Source organism: Parambassis ranga, chromosome 6 (assembly GCF_900634625.1).
Source record: "Parambassis ranga chromosome 6, fParRan2.1, whole genome shotgun sequence".
Lineage (NCBI taxonomy): Eukaryota > Metazoa > Chordata > Actinopteri > Ambassidae > Parambassis > Parambassis ranga.
Window position 1 is genome coordinate 10625342 of NC_041027.1, and position 16657 is coordinate 10641998.

Below are 16657 nucleotides of genomic sequence, written 5' to 3' on the forward strand. Positions count from 1 at the left end.
GGGTGCACGGCTCACCATTCGTCTGACCGCATTTGGGGTCACAAGGTTAAAATGCTCACAATAATCAATGAGTCTGCCTAAAAACAAAGCCTGACTGCAGACCGATTCAACCAGTGGCCTCTATTCACAACACACTCCCCACGTCCTACAAGGGGTGACGTTGGGAATGAAATAAAGCTGCACAAGATTTTAAAAAAAAAATTTCATTAAAGCTGTGCAAGAACATAAACAAAAGAAAAGGGCTCTTCTCTTTTATTGTTTGCTTAAGGATGCACCGCCTCTGGTTTTGATGGAGGAGGAACTCACAGGGGGACACGCCAAGAAAACGTCTCCTGTAAACCTTCCAATGTGCACACAAAGAGAAAACATGGGAGAGCAAAGACACGGGAACATGCCTATAAGAGATATGGGAGTCAGCTGGCAGGACACCAGACGGATGCACACACAAATACACACCACCCCCTGCCCCCTTTTAAAGGCAGCCTCGGTCTCCACGGTGACTGAAGACAAAAAAGAGGCCCTGGTACAGCTGGTCTGTAGAAGGAGAGAGAGAGAGAGACGGAGAAGACGGAAAAAAAAACAGTGAATGAGTGTACAGACAGGCCAGAGGGTGAGGGGGAGTGAGAGACGGTGTGAGCAGCAGTGAATGAGTGTGTTTGGGAAGTAGTTGGAGGAGGGAGAAGCTGGAAAGAGAGAGGGAGAGAGGGAGGGTAAAAGAAGAGGAGGAGAGGGAGGAGGTACAAACACAACTCCAAGAGAACAAGGAGGAGAAAGTGAACATAGTGCAGAAGGACCAGTTGCTGTAAACAACTTGCTGATTTGCTGAAAGAGTCAGATTACTTCCAAACATCCAGTGCTGGTTTTTCAGGCAGGCTAATTAGATGAAGAGCTTGAGACCAGCAGGCACCACAACAAACTTGAGAAAAGGAAGAGAAGAAGAAGAAGAAGAGGGGGAAGGGTGAAAACAAGAAAGAGCAGAAGTCTGTGAAACATCCTGGGGACAGTTTTTGCATCGCTAATTTTTTTTTGTTTTTTCAAAGAAGAGTACAACAACTGGAGGCTCTGCACACATTCACTGCAGAGGTAAGAGAGTTTTTGTTGTGTATGTGTCCCTATATAGACTGCAACTCTCTCTTAGACTGTTGTATTAGAATGCACGGCATTAAAAGATAGGCAAAGTAGCGCAACAGAAGTTGCTTTGGTCTCATGCTGCACATTCTGGTGTCCATATTCTGCTGCATATGAAACATGTGGGAGTGCACTAGAAGGACAAAGACAAGAGCAGATGAGGGCCAGCAGCAGAGGTCACACATTCCTCACACATAAAACTCTGGCAGGTGGTGGAGACGTTCACAATCAGAGGCTGGGTGGGGGGCTTTCAGAAAACACAGTCGGTGTAAATATATGTGTAGATATTTGCAGCTATTCATGCATGTTTTTAACTGGGTTAAATTTATCTTGTGGAGATCAGTGTGCACTACTTAGAGGCACATAGAAGGATGGTTCCTTCCCAGAAATTGATGTTTCATCTGTAAAGCAACAGGTTAACCACACGCACAGTCTTGGTGGCACTTCCTCTACTCTGAACAACAGGAAGAACAATTAAAGCATAGATACAAAATCGTGCTTTTCAATAGTCCACAGTTAACCACTCAGAAAAAGTCCATAAGTATTCAGTATGTGGTCTAAATATACTAGGTAAGGGTTTTTGCACTTTTTTTGGCGCAGTGTATCTTCAGCATACATTCAACTATCAAAATGTTCATCTCACAGAGGACTTTCTGGGTCAACTTCAAGTTTTTTCATTAAGCAATTTTTGCGTCATTTTTAACATGGGAGTCTATGGAGGAGCCTTCAAAACCACCTTCAACTTTGACATGTAACTAGTTCCACATGCTTTCAGCTACAGAAACCATTCAAACATAATTCTGTTCAGCTCTTTGAGGGCTATTAAACTTGTATTCGGATTTGTTCAAATATCTTTTGTTTTCAAAATATTAATAAAAATTTAAAAGCCATTTAACATTGAAGTCTATGAGAGAGCCCTTCACCGAGGGTCATGTGCCAAATGTATCTCCTCCTACAAATTTCAAGCTACAGACTCCATTTTAGTCTTAAAACGCTCACAAGATGCTGCTCTATCAAACCTGTATTCAGAATTTTCTAATTCCGAATCGTTTCCGTGCGCCAGGCTCTCAAAGTTGGAGTGGTTTTTGAGGTCACCTCTGAGTTTAACATTAGTGTGTATAGAGCAACTTCTTGCGATTCTCACAGTGTCCTTATTTTTTGTCTGAAGGCTTCGGTTTGGACAAAAACAGCAGTTGTTTAGAGGGTGTATTTACATTGGAAACGCATTAGGAGGGGGACAGAGAGAGCTGCAGTTAGGGGCAGTTGATAAATATTCTGGTTGCCATGGATACAGGCAGGCAGGCAGGGCTGTTACAGGCTGACACACAATACGTTTTTTCACATTAAAAGCCTGTGCTTCTTATAATCTTATGGTATTATTCCAGCCTCAGACCTTTCATTTGGTATATTCACAGGGTATTCTGTCTGCTAGTCAGTGACTTCATACTCTTCTTGTCTTTCTTTTTCATAGCTTCATAATATTCAAACATTTTCTACTTTTCAGAATAAGAGCTTATATTTTATTTATCTATGTTGATGTGTCTTGATGTTGCCTAGCAACGCAAAGCGGCAGCATTTCTCAGGTGCAGTTGGTATTTTTCGAACATAGTTTTAAGTATGAAAAAGGATAGTATTTACTCAATTAGCCAAATAAGAGACTGGTGGGTTTTGTTTTGCTTTTTGTTTTTTGTTATTACCTTTATTACAAAGAGGATATATTGTCATTCGTCCACGAAATAAGCTGTTAGAAGTCGTTAAGCAAGTCGGTAAGCAGCAGCAATAATGCTAACTAGCTAGTTAGCATGACGTGACGTGAAAAATGAAAAGCGGTAACTGGTAAAATCATATATCTGTGTTTGTATTTATGAATCGTATGCTATTCTAACTATACTATATAAGATAAAAATGGATACTAAAACTTCGTTAACAGCGCTGCTAAGCTAGCTTAGCACAACAATATCTGCAAGTGGCACTGACTTTGCTCAGTTAAGCTTCTTAAAAATAAGTCATGCTAAGTGTATTAACATGATACACTTTAATTAAGCTGAAGATAATGTAAGAGAAATCTAAACAGAGAACAAGAAAACATTTAGTTATATTTCGAACTTTGTTGTAGTGTACTCATAAAGCTGGTTGCCTTATATTAAACATGTAAACAATATTTTTTGGTTGTCTTTAAGACAACAAGCAAGACCCAATTGCTCTAATTACATGTTTCACTCACTCATGCCCATTCAGAATTTCTCTCTCTGATGTCCGCCTGCCTTCATTGTGTCCTGTTCTGTTGCCATTTTACACACCCTGTGCCTTTGCCTTCTGCACACTGCATGTAGTATCAGCCTGTGCGATCTCACCCACACACAGCTGTTCCAGTAATGATGACAGGCTTCAGTCTTGAAATGCCAGGCCTGAAATAGTTAGCCTTGTTTATAATTAATCTGAGGTGCTGGACAGTTTCTCCTGTGTGTGGATACATGAGTGCTCAGCACATCACACAGTGTGTCCACAAATGCAACATGCAACACGTCCACACAGACTTACGCACAAAGGAAGTTGATCAGCGGGCTAATTAGAGGTGCTGATGCATAATGAGTAACTACTTGTAAAGCACATAAAGAATTTAGCATTCAAGGCCGAAACTTTTTGCCAGGCTGGAGGGGTAATTGCAGGGCGGGGGTAAAATTGCAGTAGTGAAGGCTGGAGCCAAAGATGAAAATAACTTCTTCAAAAGAGAGTAAAACAGTCATTGACTTGCTATATCATCTTGTCTTTTTCTTTTTTTTGCACCTCCTCTTGCATCATCTGAACTCAACAGTAAAGATGGACGGGGAAACTGAATTATCGGACATTCTTCAGAAGGTGTGGAACAAACTGCAGGGTCTCCCCCAAGCCAGTCCACTGGAGCTGGGAGCTTTTTTTGTGCTCATCCTGTTTGTTGGTATGTTCTCTTAAAAGAAGGAAGCTCAGTTAACAATTTTTTGAGTGACATCACTGTGGTTATTAATTTCTTTGTACAGCCTGTGACTTCTTTCTGCCTCCTGTTTCTCCTTCCAGCCACATTTCTCTTCATGATTGTGCTGTGCTGCATCCACTGCTGCTGCTGTGGGAAGTCGAAATACCAGGCCTCAAGAGTACAACCCCTACAGCCTGTCTGAAAGGGAAGACAGAGAACAAATTCCAGCAGTAAATACAACCTCCATCCTGCCTTTCTTCACAAGGCTTTTTTTGCACAGTTTGTTTGTGTGTTTACTACAAAACAGAACAGTGAGACACTGTGTGGCAGTGTTTCATGCAAATAAAGACACCGAATTTGTGCTCAGAGCCACATGGACTCCACTATGGCAACGTCAGCACTTTGGTATACTGCCAATGGGTGTTGAAAACAGCAATGAAAATATACATTCCAGCATGTATGGAAGTGATGGCTTGTGTCAGAGCGCCATCTGCTGGGTGAAATGGCCTTTATAGTTGTTCTAATGGAAATTGAGCAGCTTGTCGACAAAAACAAATAATGTATTGTTACATTGTAAAATAAAATTGACGCTCAGTGGCAATGCAGCCGTGCATTTGTAAATATTAATGGAGCTACATATAATACAGCTACGTACGCATATGTTTATTTGTTCTTGGGAGAATTTAATAAATGTGTTTCCAAAATTACTTGTTTTTATTTGCTCACATGAGACACTACTTAAGCTTTGGTGTAAATTCCACCACTAAAACAGTGGTGGAATAACGTGTGCTTATCTTGCCATCAGCTTTCACCTGTTTCCACTCGTCAGGGTTTGGAGTTTAAACATTAACCAGTTTAACTCTTTTCACCATGCTCACACAGGGCACAGGGCAGTGACACTGTCCACTGGAGGGTTTGAATAAGAGAATTACTCTGCGATGTTTTGGATATTTAAATAGTCCCAGTCTTGTGGAACAGCAGTACAACAGCAGCTGCTGGCTGTTTACACACTCTGTAGCATTTTCTCTCTGTTTGGAGTCACTGAGCTGTGAGAGGACTGCACCACGGACATGGCTGTGGAGAGGTGAGTTTTTTAATAGGGAGCTTTTGAAAAGCTTTATGACCTTTTTGGACATTTTATCAATATGAAGAAACAAATACTGATGCCATCCATTAAATATCTAAGCACAGAATTAAAGTTGTATGTGGTTTATCACTTCCTGTGCAGCGGATCACAGCAGGACAGCCTCACATGGTCACCAAAGGGCTGGGTGGAGTGGTTCCTGTACCGTCTCCATGAGGAACCGTGGGCACTTGGCGGTTTTGTGGTCATAGCGGTGTTTGTGCTGGGAACGCTGTCTCTGGTGCTCTTTGCCCTGCTGTACGGATGCTGTCGTGGCCCAGAGAAGAAGCACCAAAGGAAGAAAAAACAGAGGAATGCAAAGGACACAATGATATAGACATACTGTAGTGTGGACTTACTTGTACTGCTACATGAATGTTTGCACACTGGAGAATTTACTGTGGACCTGGGAGTTTTCACTGCTCACACAATGAAATGTCTAAATTAAATTAAAAGTTGTTTTTAGAGTGAATGAGTTGAGTTTCACTTTGTCTCTTTAAGAAGGTATCGACACAAACTACAGGCAAATGGTAAAACCTATATGTTTTTCTTTTGTTTAGCCCTTCTACAACAGCTGATTCCAGGCATTTGAGATCTGTTAGTGTTAATATAGCAGTAGTTTTTCTACTAGTTTACTTATAAGGACTTTCTCACCAGGCTACTCGCTGATAAGGACACAGTATATCAACTGGAGCCAGATGTTTTTTAATTATTTGTCTAAGGAGTGAGGTGATTTTCAGTCAGATCAGTTTTCTAGGTAGGTCGGTAGGTGGCAGTAGTTCAGACAAGATCTGATTGTCAATTGCAAAAAGAAGCAAAAGAACAAGACGTCTGTGGCTAACTTTCACAAAGTTATAATAAACATGCACATCTTCATCCATGATCTACAGATGATATTTCTCCCACCCCTTCCTGTACCTGGATGCGGTTGAAGAGGTAGAACTGTATCAGACGTTTGTCGAGGAAGTCACCGGTGAAATTGAAAAAATATCCATCCAAAACTGTACGCACTGTTTACGCAGGGCCTCTATCCACATTTCATGACGACTGAATCCATCAATGCGCCCATTAATTACAATGCCATAAGGCTTCGTTTATGAATGAATCCATATGCCATAAGGCATGCAGTAAATACAAATCCAACAGATACTCTGACGTCATTATCCTGCGACCCAGCGTTTATGCGACGCACACAATAATGGCGAGCGGTAAAAAGAGTGCTCTGCTTTCCTCTTTGGCGGACTATGGAGACGATTCAGAGCCAGACTCTGACCCTGATCCAGAAGAGACAGGTATATGATAACTGTTTTTTTATCATCTCGTCAGTGCAGGGCCAATGAGACACTGTCTGATGTTCTGTGTGTCTTTCCCCGTAACTTCATGTGCTAGCTAACGTTAGCTTGCAGCTAACATAGCTAACGTAGATTAGACATTGAAATAATTTGAAAAAGTGCTAGTAATACACCTTAAAGGTAAAAGTGTATTGGACGATTCTGTTGATTTCTGGGTAGAGTATAGCTTTAAGGTGTTTTGTTGGAGTTCTGATCTATAGCTAGCCTGTTTTTTTTCTGGAGACATACATGTACACACATGAAATGGAACATTGAATGTGATTTAATGTGAGCTTCCACTGATCAATCTCTTTCTATCTCTATCTAGTGGGAGCTACCGGCAGCCTGGTTTATGGCTATGGAGAGGATGACCTGAATAAAACTGAGGAAATCAAGGACAAAGTATCTGCAGATGAAGATAGTAGAGAGAGCAACTCGGTGGGTTTTTGAGTTCTGAATTCCTCCTTTTAGTTTTTAGTTTTACACTCAGCTGGATGCCAGATACATTGACAAAAAATAAGTTCACTTTGGGGTGTAGTGATTTTTTTTTTTGTTCATGGGTCATGACTAAACTCTGGATGAGTGAGGAAGTGTTATATGTTGACTGTGGCAATGGCTGGTGTGAATAACTTAATCATTAACCCTAACCCTTGAGATGAGATTTGTGTAATTGGGTGGTATGTGTACTGACCAAATTTCCAGCTCCTGTCTATCTACTGAACATGAAATTCTGCCCTGCCACTGAAACATGCCCCAACAGTGTAACATAGTTTTTTTCTATTAGTTTGGATGAACAAAGAAAGAGCTCTAGAGGGTTGCTAAACAGAGAACAGCTCTATAAGCATTACAGGCCCATGATACATCTATCTGTTTGTAGTGTTTTTGAACAGAAATGTAAGTACTGAAGAGCAGTGTGTCAGTCTTGGGACTCAGAGAGCCCCATTGTTATATAAGAAGTACATAAAAAGGGCTCTACATTCCTCTGCTGTGCCCGGTTTGTTCCTCATCCAGATCTTCTCTCCCTTTAACCCTTAACAGTGTTAACCTTGTGCGTTTTTGTTTTTATAGGAAATGGACGAATCTGACGAGGGGAGGGACGCAGATGATGTTGAGGTATTTGAACATGCACCTGTTGTGGGGTGGATTAGATCTGGGCACAATTAAGTGTGATTACTTTGGTTTGTTTTGGGACTAACCAAGAGCAAAGGGACAGCTGTCACTACCGTACATGCTGTGAAGGATGAAGGATGGTCACTAGAGGGCGCTGTGGGTTTATGAATGTTTGGTGAAAGTTTATGTGGGCAAAACCTGCTGGTTAAAGTACACTTGAAGTTGTTTGACTTATGCTTGTTCATGTGTGTCTTCTAAAGTCATCTAGCAGTGTTGTTTGTCAGAGCACACTCGCTGGAACTTCACACCTTACAAACCCGACTGCGTATGTGTTTTAAAGCTGAATAAGCTGAACAGGCTGCTGAGGGTGACACAGAAACTTAAAAGGTTAGAGGATGTTTACTCTGTCTGAGGCTTTGTCTTACACCATATCTTTGAGTGATTGTAGTGTGATAAGCTGCAGTATTGTGTGGCGCCTCATGTCATTGGGGGGAGATAAAAGCTAACAAGCTTGCAAAATCTAATAATGATTGTGCGTCATGCTGTGATTTCCCAATAACGCATGTATCAACATGCGGAGCATCATTCCTAAGAGAAACACACATTTCCAGGGATGTCATGGAAACCATTGTATTTACATCACAGGATAATAGTCGATTTTTATTTTGTGATTTTAGTGATGAAAACCTGGTGTTGACTCATAGGGAGTGCATGTTTTTTCCTATTCTCTTATCTTTTCATGATCATTATTCCTTGTCGTTTGAGGTCCAGTTGTTAGTGTGTTTTGGAGCTGAGTGTTTAGGGTGTCTTGCTGCATGCCATCTGAGCAAGTGGAATTGTTTCCCTTCAACTTGATATCAGTTCCTATCTCCAAAGCTTTGTGGTTGTCCCAATTCACAGTGGTGATATTGACTCTATCCATCACCACGAGCAGGCTGATATTTCCGGCTTTGGATAAAATGGGTCAGTGCATAAGTTATTGTATGTTTGACATTCATGTGGATGTGAACATGTCACATACATCATTAAATTACCCATCAGCCTTGGTGTTATTGCAAGCTCAAAGTATGGATGGAAGTTCAAATTAGTGCAAACCTGCTCCATCTACTAAACATGAGGATGCCATGTTAACATTGTCGCTGTCTTAGGATTTATGTAAAAGCACCCTGTCTGTATTCCCACAGATCCAGTAGTGTGGCAAAACGGTATGAATGTGTGGCAAAGAGGGTACCTCAGTTACAGCTGGTGTGTGTCCTGCTTTCTAACATTAAAACACAGATGCACACATCACATTTACAATGCAATAACTGTGGTGGTTGTGTCTTATGTCTTATGTATGTGTTAAAACTCGTTTAAAGACACAAGAAGACAGCCTCAGGAATATAACCCAGACTTTATTAACAGTGATGTTTGTTCAGACCTTTCGAAGCACCTCCACGCCCACAGGAGACATTATATGGCTCCTGATAAGAAATACTGAACTTCCTGTGTGGAAAGTCAGAAGTGTGCTTCTTTAATGTACAAATGTAGCTTTTAAGGCAGAACAAACAAACATTTTAGTATCATACAAATTATATATTTTTCCCAAACTGTAAGAAGGAGTAAAAATGGATACATGTTTTGAATAGCTGGTGATGTGTGTCCTTTAAATATTGAATCCTTTCAGCATTAGTGCTGCTGTTTTTAGCTTACTGTGACCCCCTAACCTTGCTCTGAAGAGCATCCAAATGACAGCAGAAATGTCAGGTGGGGGTGTGCTTATTGGCTCAAACAATAGGTGCCATTCATTATTTATTTATTTATTTTTTTTGGATTATTTACCAGTGAGCTCTGCTGTACTTCCATGTTGTTCTATCTTCACTTTAACGCACAGTTCTTTGATGCGGCCGGGCAGTTGCTAGGTGACGACATGATTCCTGTGAATAACGGCACTGTTCTTTTTGTGCTGAACCTGTGTTATGCCCACAATGCTGGCACAACAGGCTGCATATTTTAGAGGCTGTACAAGACTCCTCCTCCTGCTGAGCCAAGGCATTCACTGGAACCTTCCTAGATTTACTACTCTGTGCTTTATTCTGCTCGGTCTGTTGCATTAGCATCTGTGATTTGGAGGTACACAAGGCATGAACCTTTGTCTCCACGTCTTTCACCAGAGCAGTCCACTTAACAAATATACCAATAATCCATGTTAATTAACTATACCTAAGCTGGGAATATGGTCTTGTAACTACTTATACTGTGTATATTCATGTCTAGTGAGCTGAATTGTTGTGATTCTAAAAGAGACCTAAATATCCCATGTGTCTCTGTTTCTGTCCTCTTCCTCTCTCTTCCCTCTTGTCATTTTGCAGATCTCCGAAGCAGAGACAAAAGATCCCAATGAACTCGTTGGTGAGTACATACACATATACATGTGCCTGCGATAAATACACCAGTGTTTCAATCCACTTTCTGGCATAAAGCTCAATTTTGTTCAAAAACAGGTGCTGAAAAGTATAATCTTTAAACATGTCTTAAATCTAAGAAAGTTTCAGTTTTAGTAAGCCTGATTTGTGGTAGATACAATGATAAAAGTGGAAATAAATTTGATTTTCTATGTAAAACAACATGTTATATGTTATATAACCACTAAATTTTAGCTTGCTGCAGTATGCAGAAAACTAGTGTTAATCCGCAGCTGAAAATAGTCCCTGAATGATGAGGTGAAGTTAAGGAGAGGATTTGTGACTTGTCTGTAGCTCAAACTCAGGACTGAGTGCCCCACGCAGAGGTAGGAAAGTATGGGGTTTAACAATTACTATAACACTCTATTATGAAACAGATAAACAGAATAGGATTCAGATCTCACTCTTTATTGTGTGAGCTAAACATGTTAATCACACTCTAGTTATAAAAGAGTGTTAACTCTAACTAGAGTTATAAAAGCCCCTTTGTCCACTGGCTGACAGATGGGTGATTAAAGTTGTACAGTGAGTTGGCAGTGGTTGGTGAGTAATGACTGTCCTGCACAGGTGTGCATAAGTGTAGCTGAGCACCAGGTCAGACCGGATGTGAGTGATACAGGGAGTGCCATTTTATACACCCCAGTGTGTTTCAGCCCATAAACATTAAAAGTTTAACCCTTCTGCTGGTTGTTTATACAGGCCCAGGAAGTGATTCATATTGGTGTTTTGCAGCGGATATAATTAAAATAGGAAAGGTATTTTATTTTGAAAGGAATGTCAGTTAAAGCCAAGTAGGAGTTTAACTCCTAACACGCTCCATAAGGGAGAAGTTGGTGGCTTCTGCCCACAGAATTGCTCTCTCTGTCATCCCTACTTGCACTTTTCTGGTTATTTGGTGCCATTAAACGGAGTCAGAGAGGGAAGAAGGGAAATACATTAAAGCAATTTTTAGTCTTCAAAACAGCCACCAGCACCGTCAGTGCACTGTGGTATCAGAGTGTGACTCATAGCCTGGGCCTGGACCCCTGACATTCCTACCGAGGAGCCTGGCTCCTCTCTCTTGTCTGTCAGAAAATGTCACAGCGCGTCTGGCAAAAAGCCTCCCGTCAGCAAGCTAAAGACAGCTCTTTGTCTGTTCACTGAAGGGACAGACTTTGTCTGTCTGTCCAGAAAGACCCTCAGGGCACAGATTGAGACTTTCTTTTTTTGTTGGAAGAGGCAGATGGTGATTTAGAAATAGAATATAATCTTTTCTCTGTCTGTGTATTTCATGTTCTTCCTGCCTGGTCGGTTGTTATGAGAATATTCCTCACAGGCGGCGCTGAATTGGGATATTTATTATAAAGGCTGTGATTTGTCGACATTTCCACCACTGCTATCGGGCTCCAGAGTTTATTTTGGTGTTTAAATCAGTATTTGTCCAACAAAGCTTCAAAATTATCAAGTAAATCTCAGGGTTTCTTAAGCAGATTAGCAGCCTTCCACAAAGATAAACCCCTGTTGGAGTTACACTGTCTAAGTGTCTGTGAGAGTTTAGTCAAAAGCTAAACTAATGCCTCTGAGTCATTGGACCTGCCCTGTCAGGTTCTTCTGTGTTGGAGGCTACAGTCTTTTTTTTCTCTGTTGCACCATTAGTATTCCTGTCCCTGCACATTGCTTGTTCATCTGTGTTCTTGCATACACTGATGCTGAGTATAACTTTTGTGTCTGGCCAACGGAGGCAACACCCTGCGCCTCCTTTGCCCTGGTGGTAGAGGTTAGCTGTAAAAGATATGGAGCAAAAAGGAAAGGGAGGTACTGCTGCTCCTCTGAACTATTCAGAGATGTCAGTGTGACTAGTCGGAATCAACACATGTCGGTCTTTGGTCCGACACAAGCAGCAGACCAAGCAAAACGGAAAAGATACTGAAGGACCGCTGGAGATTGGGTGTTAGTATACAAAGGCATCCTGTCTGCACACAAAACTCTATAGTCTGGCACAGACTTGCAGGGCTTCCTTCACTATAAGCAGTGTTATTTATGTAAGATATGTATATAAGATGCACCCACTGGGCCTGAGCTCCTGCGTCACACCAACCAACATCAGTGCTCGGACACATTAGCATCAAAACTAATCCAGAAGGACGATATTATTCTTTAGGGGCGTGTGTCTGTGGAATTTTCCTCTAATGTGTCTTCTGTTTTCAGCCAGACCACTTCACCACCTCCTGAAAATTATCCTCCCCATATCCAGTCAAGTTTTTACATGTCGGAGTTCACAGCATGTCAGCAGACACGAGCATCTGCACATATATACTTGCAGGGATGACTGATGGTGCTTAATGACACAAAAAAACCATGTGTCTGATTGGGATATAGAGTGACACTAAAGAATGCCTGGCATGCAGTCAGAGAAAGCACAGGGAGACAAGTCAAGTAGAGTAAGGGACAGGTCCAAAAGGGAGGGAGAGGAGCCTCCCTTCTCCTTACAAGCCCCAACAGCAACCACTCCCTGCCTGGGATGTGCACTCCTCATACCACACTGCCCAATAAAACCTACTTGCATACGCTAAGATGAACAACAAAATGCTCAGGAATTCTCAGGAATTCACCACCAGTGTTTGCATGATGCGACATAACCTTCATTAAGTTTGTTCACAAGTGCATATCCAAATCTCATCATCCTCCTGATCTGTCAGCTGTTAATATTTGCTTCTCCTGTTTTACAACATGTCTTTGTTATGCCCGTGTTTCTGCATGTAAAGACAAGCGGGGTGGGGTGGAAAGGGAAAGCCACAGCAGTGCAAACACATAAAAGTTCATGTATATGTTTCAGCTCTATTCTCAGAGAAGGTGAGGAACATGTCGCCCGATGAGATCAGGATCCCCCCCGAACCTCCTGGACGCTGCTCCACCCAACTACAGGTACACACAACCACTGTCACAGTCTGCCCTCACTCCTGTTGTTCAAAAATAGGAATTCTAAATCAATGTGTTGAAAAAGTACCTCATCCATTATACCCAAGTTATCTTGGATGTGGGCGTTTCTTGATGCCAAGTAGATAATTTGGTTCAGTTTCACACATTCCCTCTGCTACATAAATTCTGAGACTCGCCCCTGTAATTAAACCAGCACATGGTGTCATCCTCAGTCAGCTTAGCATCACCAGCGCCGCTGCTCACTTTCTATCTGCGCACTCAGTGCTTTGCACCCCCAAAGAGGTCTGTCAGGCAGGTCAGGACACACAGCTGACTTACTAAGTGAACAGCTCAGCAGAATCCCCTCTAGGCTAACACTCCCCTACCTATCAAAGTAATGATTCACCTTCACCAAAACAGCCTGAATATCCCTGCCCCCAGGCTACAGAAGCAGCAGCAGCGCATGTACGCTCAGAATGTGCCTGAAATGGAATTTACTAATTTGTACTTTTCCTTTAAAATTGAAGTGTTTTTCTGACATTTCACCATTCCTGGAATGTATCCAGTTCGTGAACTCTTTCCAAGTGCCTTTGCATTCGTGCCCTGACCTTGAGATTAGAACAATCCATTGGCTGCCAGCTCATTGAGCTCAGGCTTGATGTCATATCCCTCTAAGAAACTAGAAAAGAAGAGAAGAGACGCCAACCGGTGAATAGTTGCCAGAACCCAGAAGGTTGTGTGAAGTATGGATTTTATCTGTCAGATGTTAAAACTAAAGAGAGAGACCCACAAAACTATAAGAACTATCCTCTTGGTACCTTCTTTTAGAAGCAGAGGTCTTTGTATGACTAAACATTTTTGCTAAACTTGAGTTTTTGGTTTGTGTATCACTGCCTCTGCCAGCACCCTGTGACTCAGTTGAACATGATTGTCAACAAACGTTATTTACAATAGCTCCATTTAGCCTGATGATAAATATTGTAACTGCTCAGTGTTGTTGGAGGTGTCGGCGTCTTTACAGTAGGATGTGACCTCCTGTCTCTTCACTTCATTTGTTTGTTTTGTGACAGGAGAAGATCCACAAACTGTATGAGAGGAAGCTCCATGGAGATTTTGATACAAACAGCCACATCCAGAAAAAGAAGGAATTTAGAAACCCAAGGTATGCTGTCAGGCTGTCATTTACATATAATATCAGATACACAAGCAGATGGATATTCTGTGCTTCTCTTTCAGTATTTACGAGAAGCTCATTCAGTTCTGTGGTATAGACGAACTAGGAACTAACTACCCAAAAGATATGTTCGATCCCCACGGCTGGTCTGAGGACTCTTACTATGAGGCTCTGGGTAAGCTTCTAAGATCCTTAGCGTGTTCTCTTGTGATGACAGCTCAGCACTCATTATTGAGTGTTTTTTTTTCTACTCTCCTTCCAGCCAAGGCCCAGAAAGTGGAGATGGACAAACTGGAGAAAGCCAAGAAGGAGCGGACCAAGGTGAGACTTAACAACAAAGAGAAGCAGATTAGCCTGCTGTCAGGGATGTTCTCTTTCTGCGTCAGGGGCAAGTCTCCACCAGCTGCACTTAATTTCTACTTTACATCCTTTATCTGACACAAAGAGCTCAGCGCCAAGTTTTAGCTCTCATAGCAGCAGTTCAGGCCCAGCGGCTTTACAGCTTTACCCACTGAAGTCAATACAGACATCTGCAGTAGAAATTTACTTTAAATGTCTTTCTTTGCTTGAACTTGTGCTTTCACTTTGTATCATTTGAAACAGTCTTACAGAGGTAAATAGCGTGTCAGTGCTAAAGGTGAGTAATGGGTATGTCCTTGTAGCATGCATGTGTGGTTAGAGATCAGTGATACATGCTGCCATCAGCAGCAGCAGTATCATGCCAGCTGTCAAGTGGACTTGACTGAACACGTACTCTGACCTGTTGTTCTCTGAAACAGTCTCTTTATAATGGACTGTTTATACTGAATAGTTGTGATCTGTTTCCACCACTCGACACCAGATTCAAATCAAACTGCTCACTGACAAGCAGAGGTCAGTTATTGGTTCAGAGAAGAAATAAACCTGTTTTAATGTTTGTGTGTTCTTCAGATTGAGTTTGTCACAGGGACTAAGAAGGGCACCAACCCATCCAATACAGCGGCTTCCACCACCAGCAACACAACCACCACCACAGCCACAGGTGAAGTCTCCCACTGTCAGACCAAGTCTGTTTTTAATGATGATGTCTGATCCAAAGTGGTAACAATTTGATTGCACCTGCGATGAGACTAACTCCCTTATTTTCACAGAAATAGTGCCTGTATGCACATTTTTGTGAAAAAGAAATATGGCTGCATATGTTTCCAATAGGGAAAGGATCATACGTAATTTTAAGTAATTAAAATTACATTTTTTAAAAGTTTAATTTAATTTAGTTATAAAAGACTATATCCGCCGAATAAAACTATTTTTGTACCAGGCTATAAACATGTTTATTTCTACTGTAAAGTTGGACATTTGAACATGGTCGTTGATGAGGATTGATCGCTTTTTTTCCATTTCCTAAACAAGGAGGTTGCCGTGTCTCCTGCATCCTCATTTGTGTGCATGATGCAGGCAAAACAGGGGCTTACCTGGGAGCTTTGGTTCCTTTGGTGCAGCAGAATTTGACCTTCCTTCCTTCCTTCCTTTCTTTTTACTCTCACTAGCAGATGCCCAGAAGAGGAAAAGCAAATGGGATTCTGCCATCCCTGTGACCCTGGCCCAGCCAACGCTCATCACCACCACGGCCACTCTGCCAGCCGTCGTCTCCGTGACGACCACAGCAAGCGGCACCAAGACCACCGTCATCTCAGCAGTTGGAACCATCCTAAAGAAAGCAAAGCAGTGAACAGAAGTCCCGGTCCAAGAGTGAATGTTCAAAAGTGTTCAAAAATGTATTGTACATGCGGAAAGATGCAGAGACGGGACAAATGAACTGATGGACACTCTGCGTACAATTTTAAAAACCCAGCCTTTAAAAGCCCTCTGCTACATAAGGACTGATGTTAAGACAAACTGCCTTCTAACTCTGGGATTGTATCTGCACTATTGCGTCATGGAGCCAATCTGACCATTTGGTGAAAATACTCATGGGCTCTCTGTAAATGTGATGCATGCAGATCTTGTTCTGATTAAAACGTATTTTTCATTTTTACATAAATATATATATATAACTTGTTTTTGTTCATAAACCGTCATAAAACAATGGCTGAACATGGTAACCAAACCGACCTGTCTGCAGAACTGTTTATTTTTATATCCATAGTACTTGTGCAGTATTTTCTCGTAGCTTTTTTATGTTATAGCTCAACATGAACATGCTTTCTTTTTTTTTCTTCTGTGACAATTCAACAAGTTTTTTTGCACTTGTACATTTGTATTAATGATAGGATAAATAAATGGATCAGATGTTGCCTTTTCAGCTGGATTCCTGTCTTTTCTCAGTGAAATCGAACACCATCTTTTGTGTGTGTGTGTGTGTTTGTGTGGAATCGGGGACAGGTTGGAGTTCAGAGTGATTCTCAGTCCAGATGAGGAAACTGATTCTATTGTTGCACACATGGCTTTTTTTTAAACAAAGCTTTACATCTTTGTGTTTTACTGTGGAAACCAGTGGCCACTCCTTTTCAGTTT

At 41.6% G+C, this 16657-nt stretch overlaps 1 protein-coding gene and 1 long non-coding RNA gene across 3 annotated transcripts; both read left to right on the top strand.

Moving 5' to 3' along the window:
* Window positions 1–721: 721 nt before the first annotated feature.
* On the top strand, window positions 722–4754 carry LOC114437455 (uncharacterized). Its single transcript, XR_003670908.1, has 3 exons — window positions 722–1083; window positions 3944–4066; window positions 4183–4754. It is a non-coding gene; the product is annotated as an uncharacterized LOC114437455 (long non-coding RNA).
* A 1602-nt stretch (window positions 4755–6356) lies between these two features.
* sap30bp (SAP30 binding protein) lies at window positions 6357–16445 on the top strand. Of its 2 annotated transcripts, none has more exons than XM_028408607.1 (10): window positions 6357–6496; window positions 6864–6973; window positions 7604–7648; window positions 9997–10036; window positions 12905–12993; window positions 14058–14149; window positions 14224–14336; window positions 14424–14482; window positions 15092–15182; window positions 15691–16445. In XM_028408607.1, the coding sequence occupies exons 1-10, from the start codon at window positions 6403–6405 to the stop codon at window positions 15870–15872; spliced, it is 915 nt and encodes a 304-aa protein (XP_028264408.1). In that variant the 5' UTR covers window positions 6357–6402; the 3' UTR covers window positions 15873–16445. The 2 variants fall into 2 exon arrangements, with proteins under 2 accessions (XP_028264408.1, XP_028264410.1); XM_028408609.1 differs by having other exon boundaries at window positions 15694–16250.
* Window positions 16446–16657: the final 212 nt, after the last annotated feature.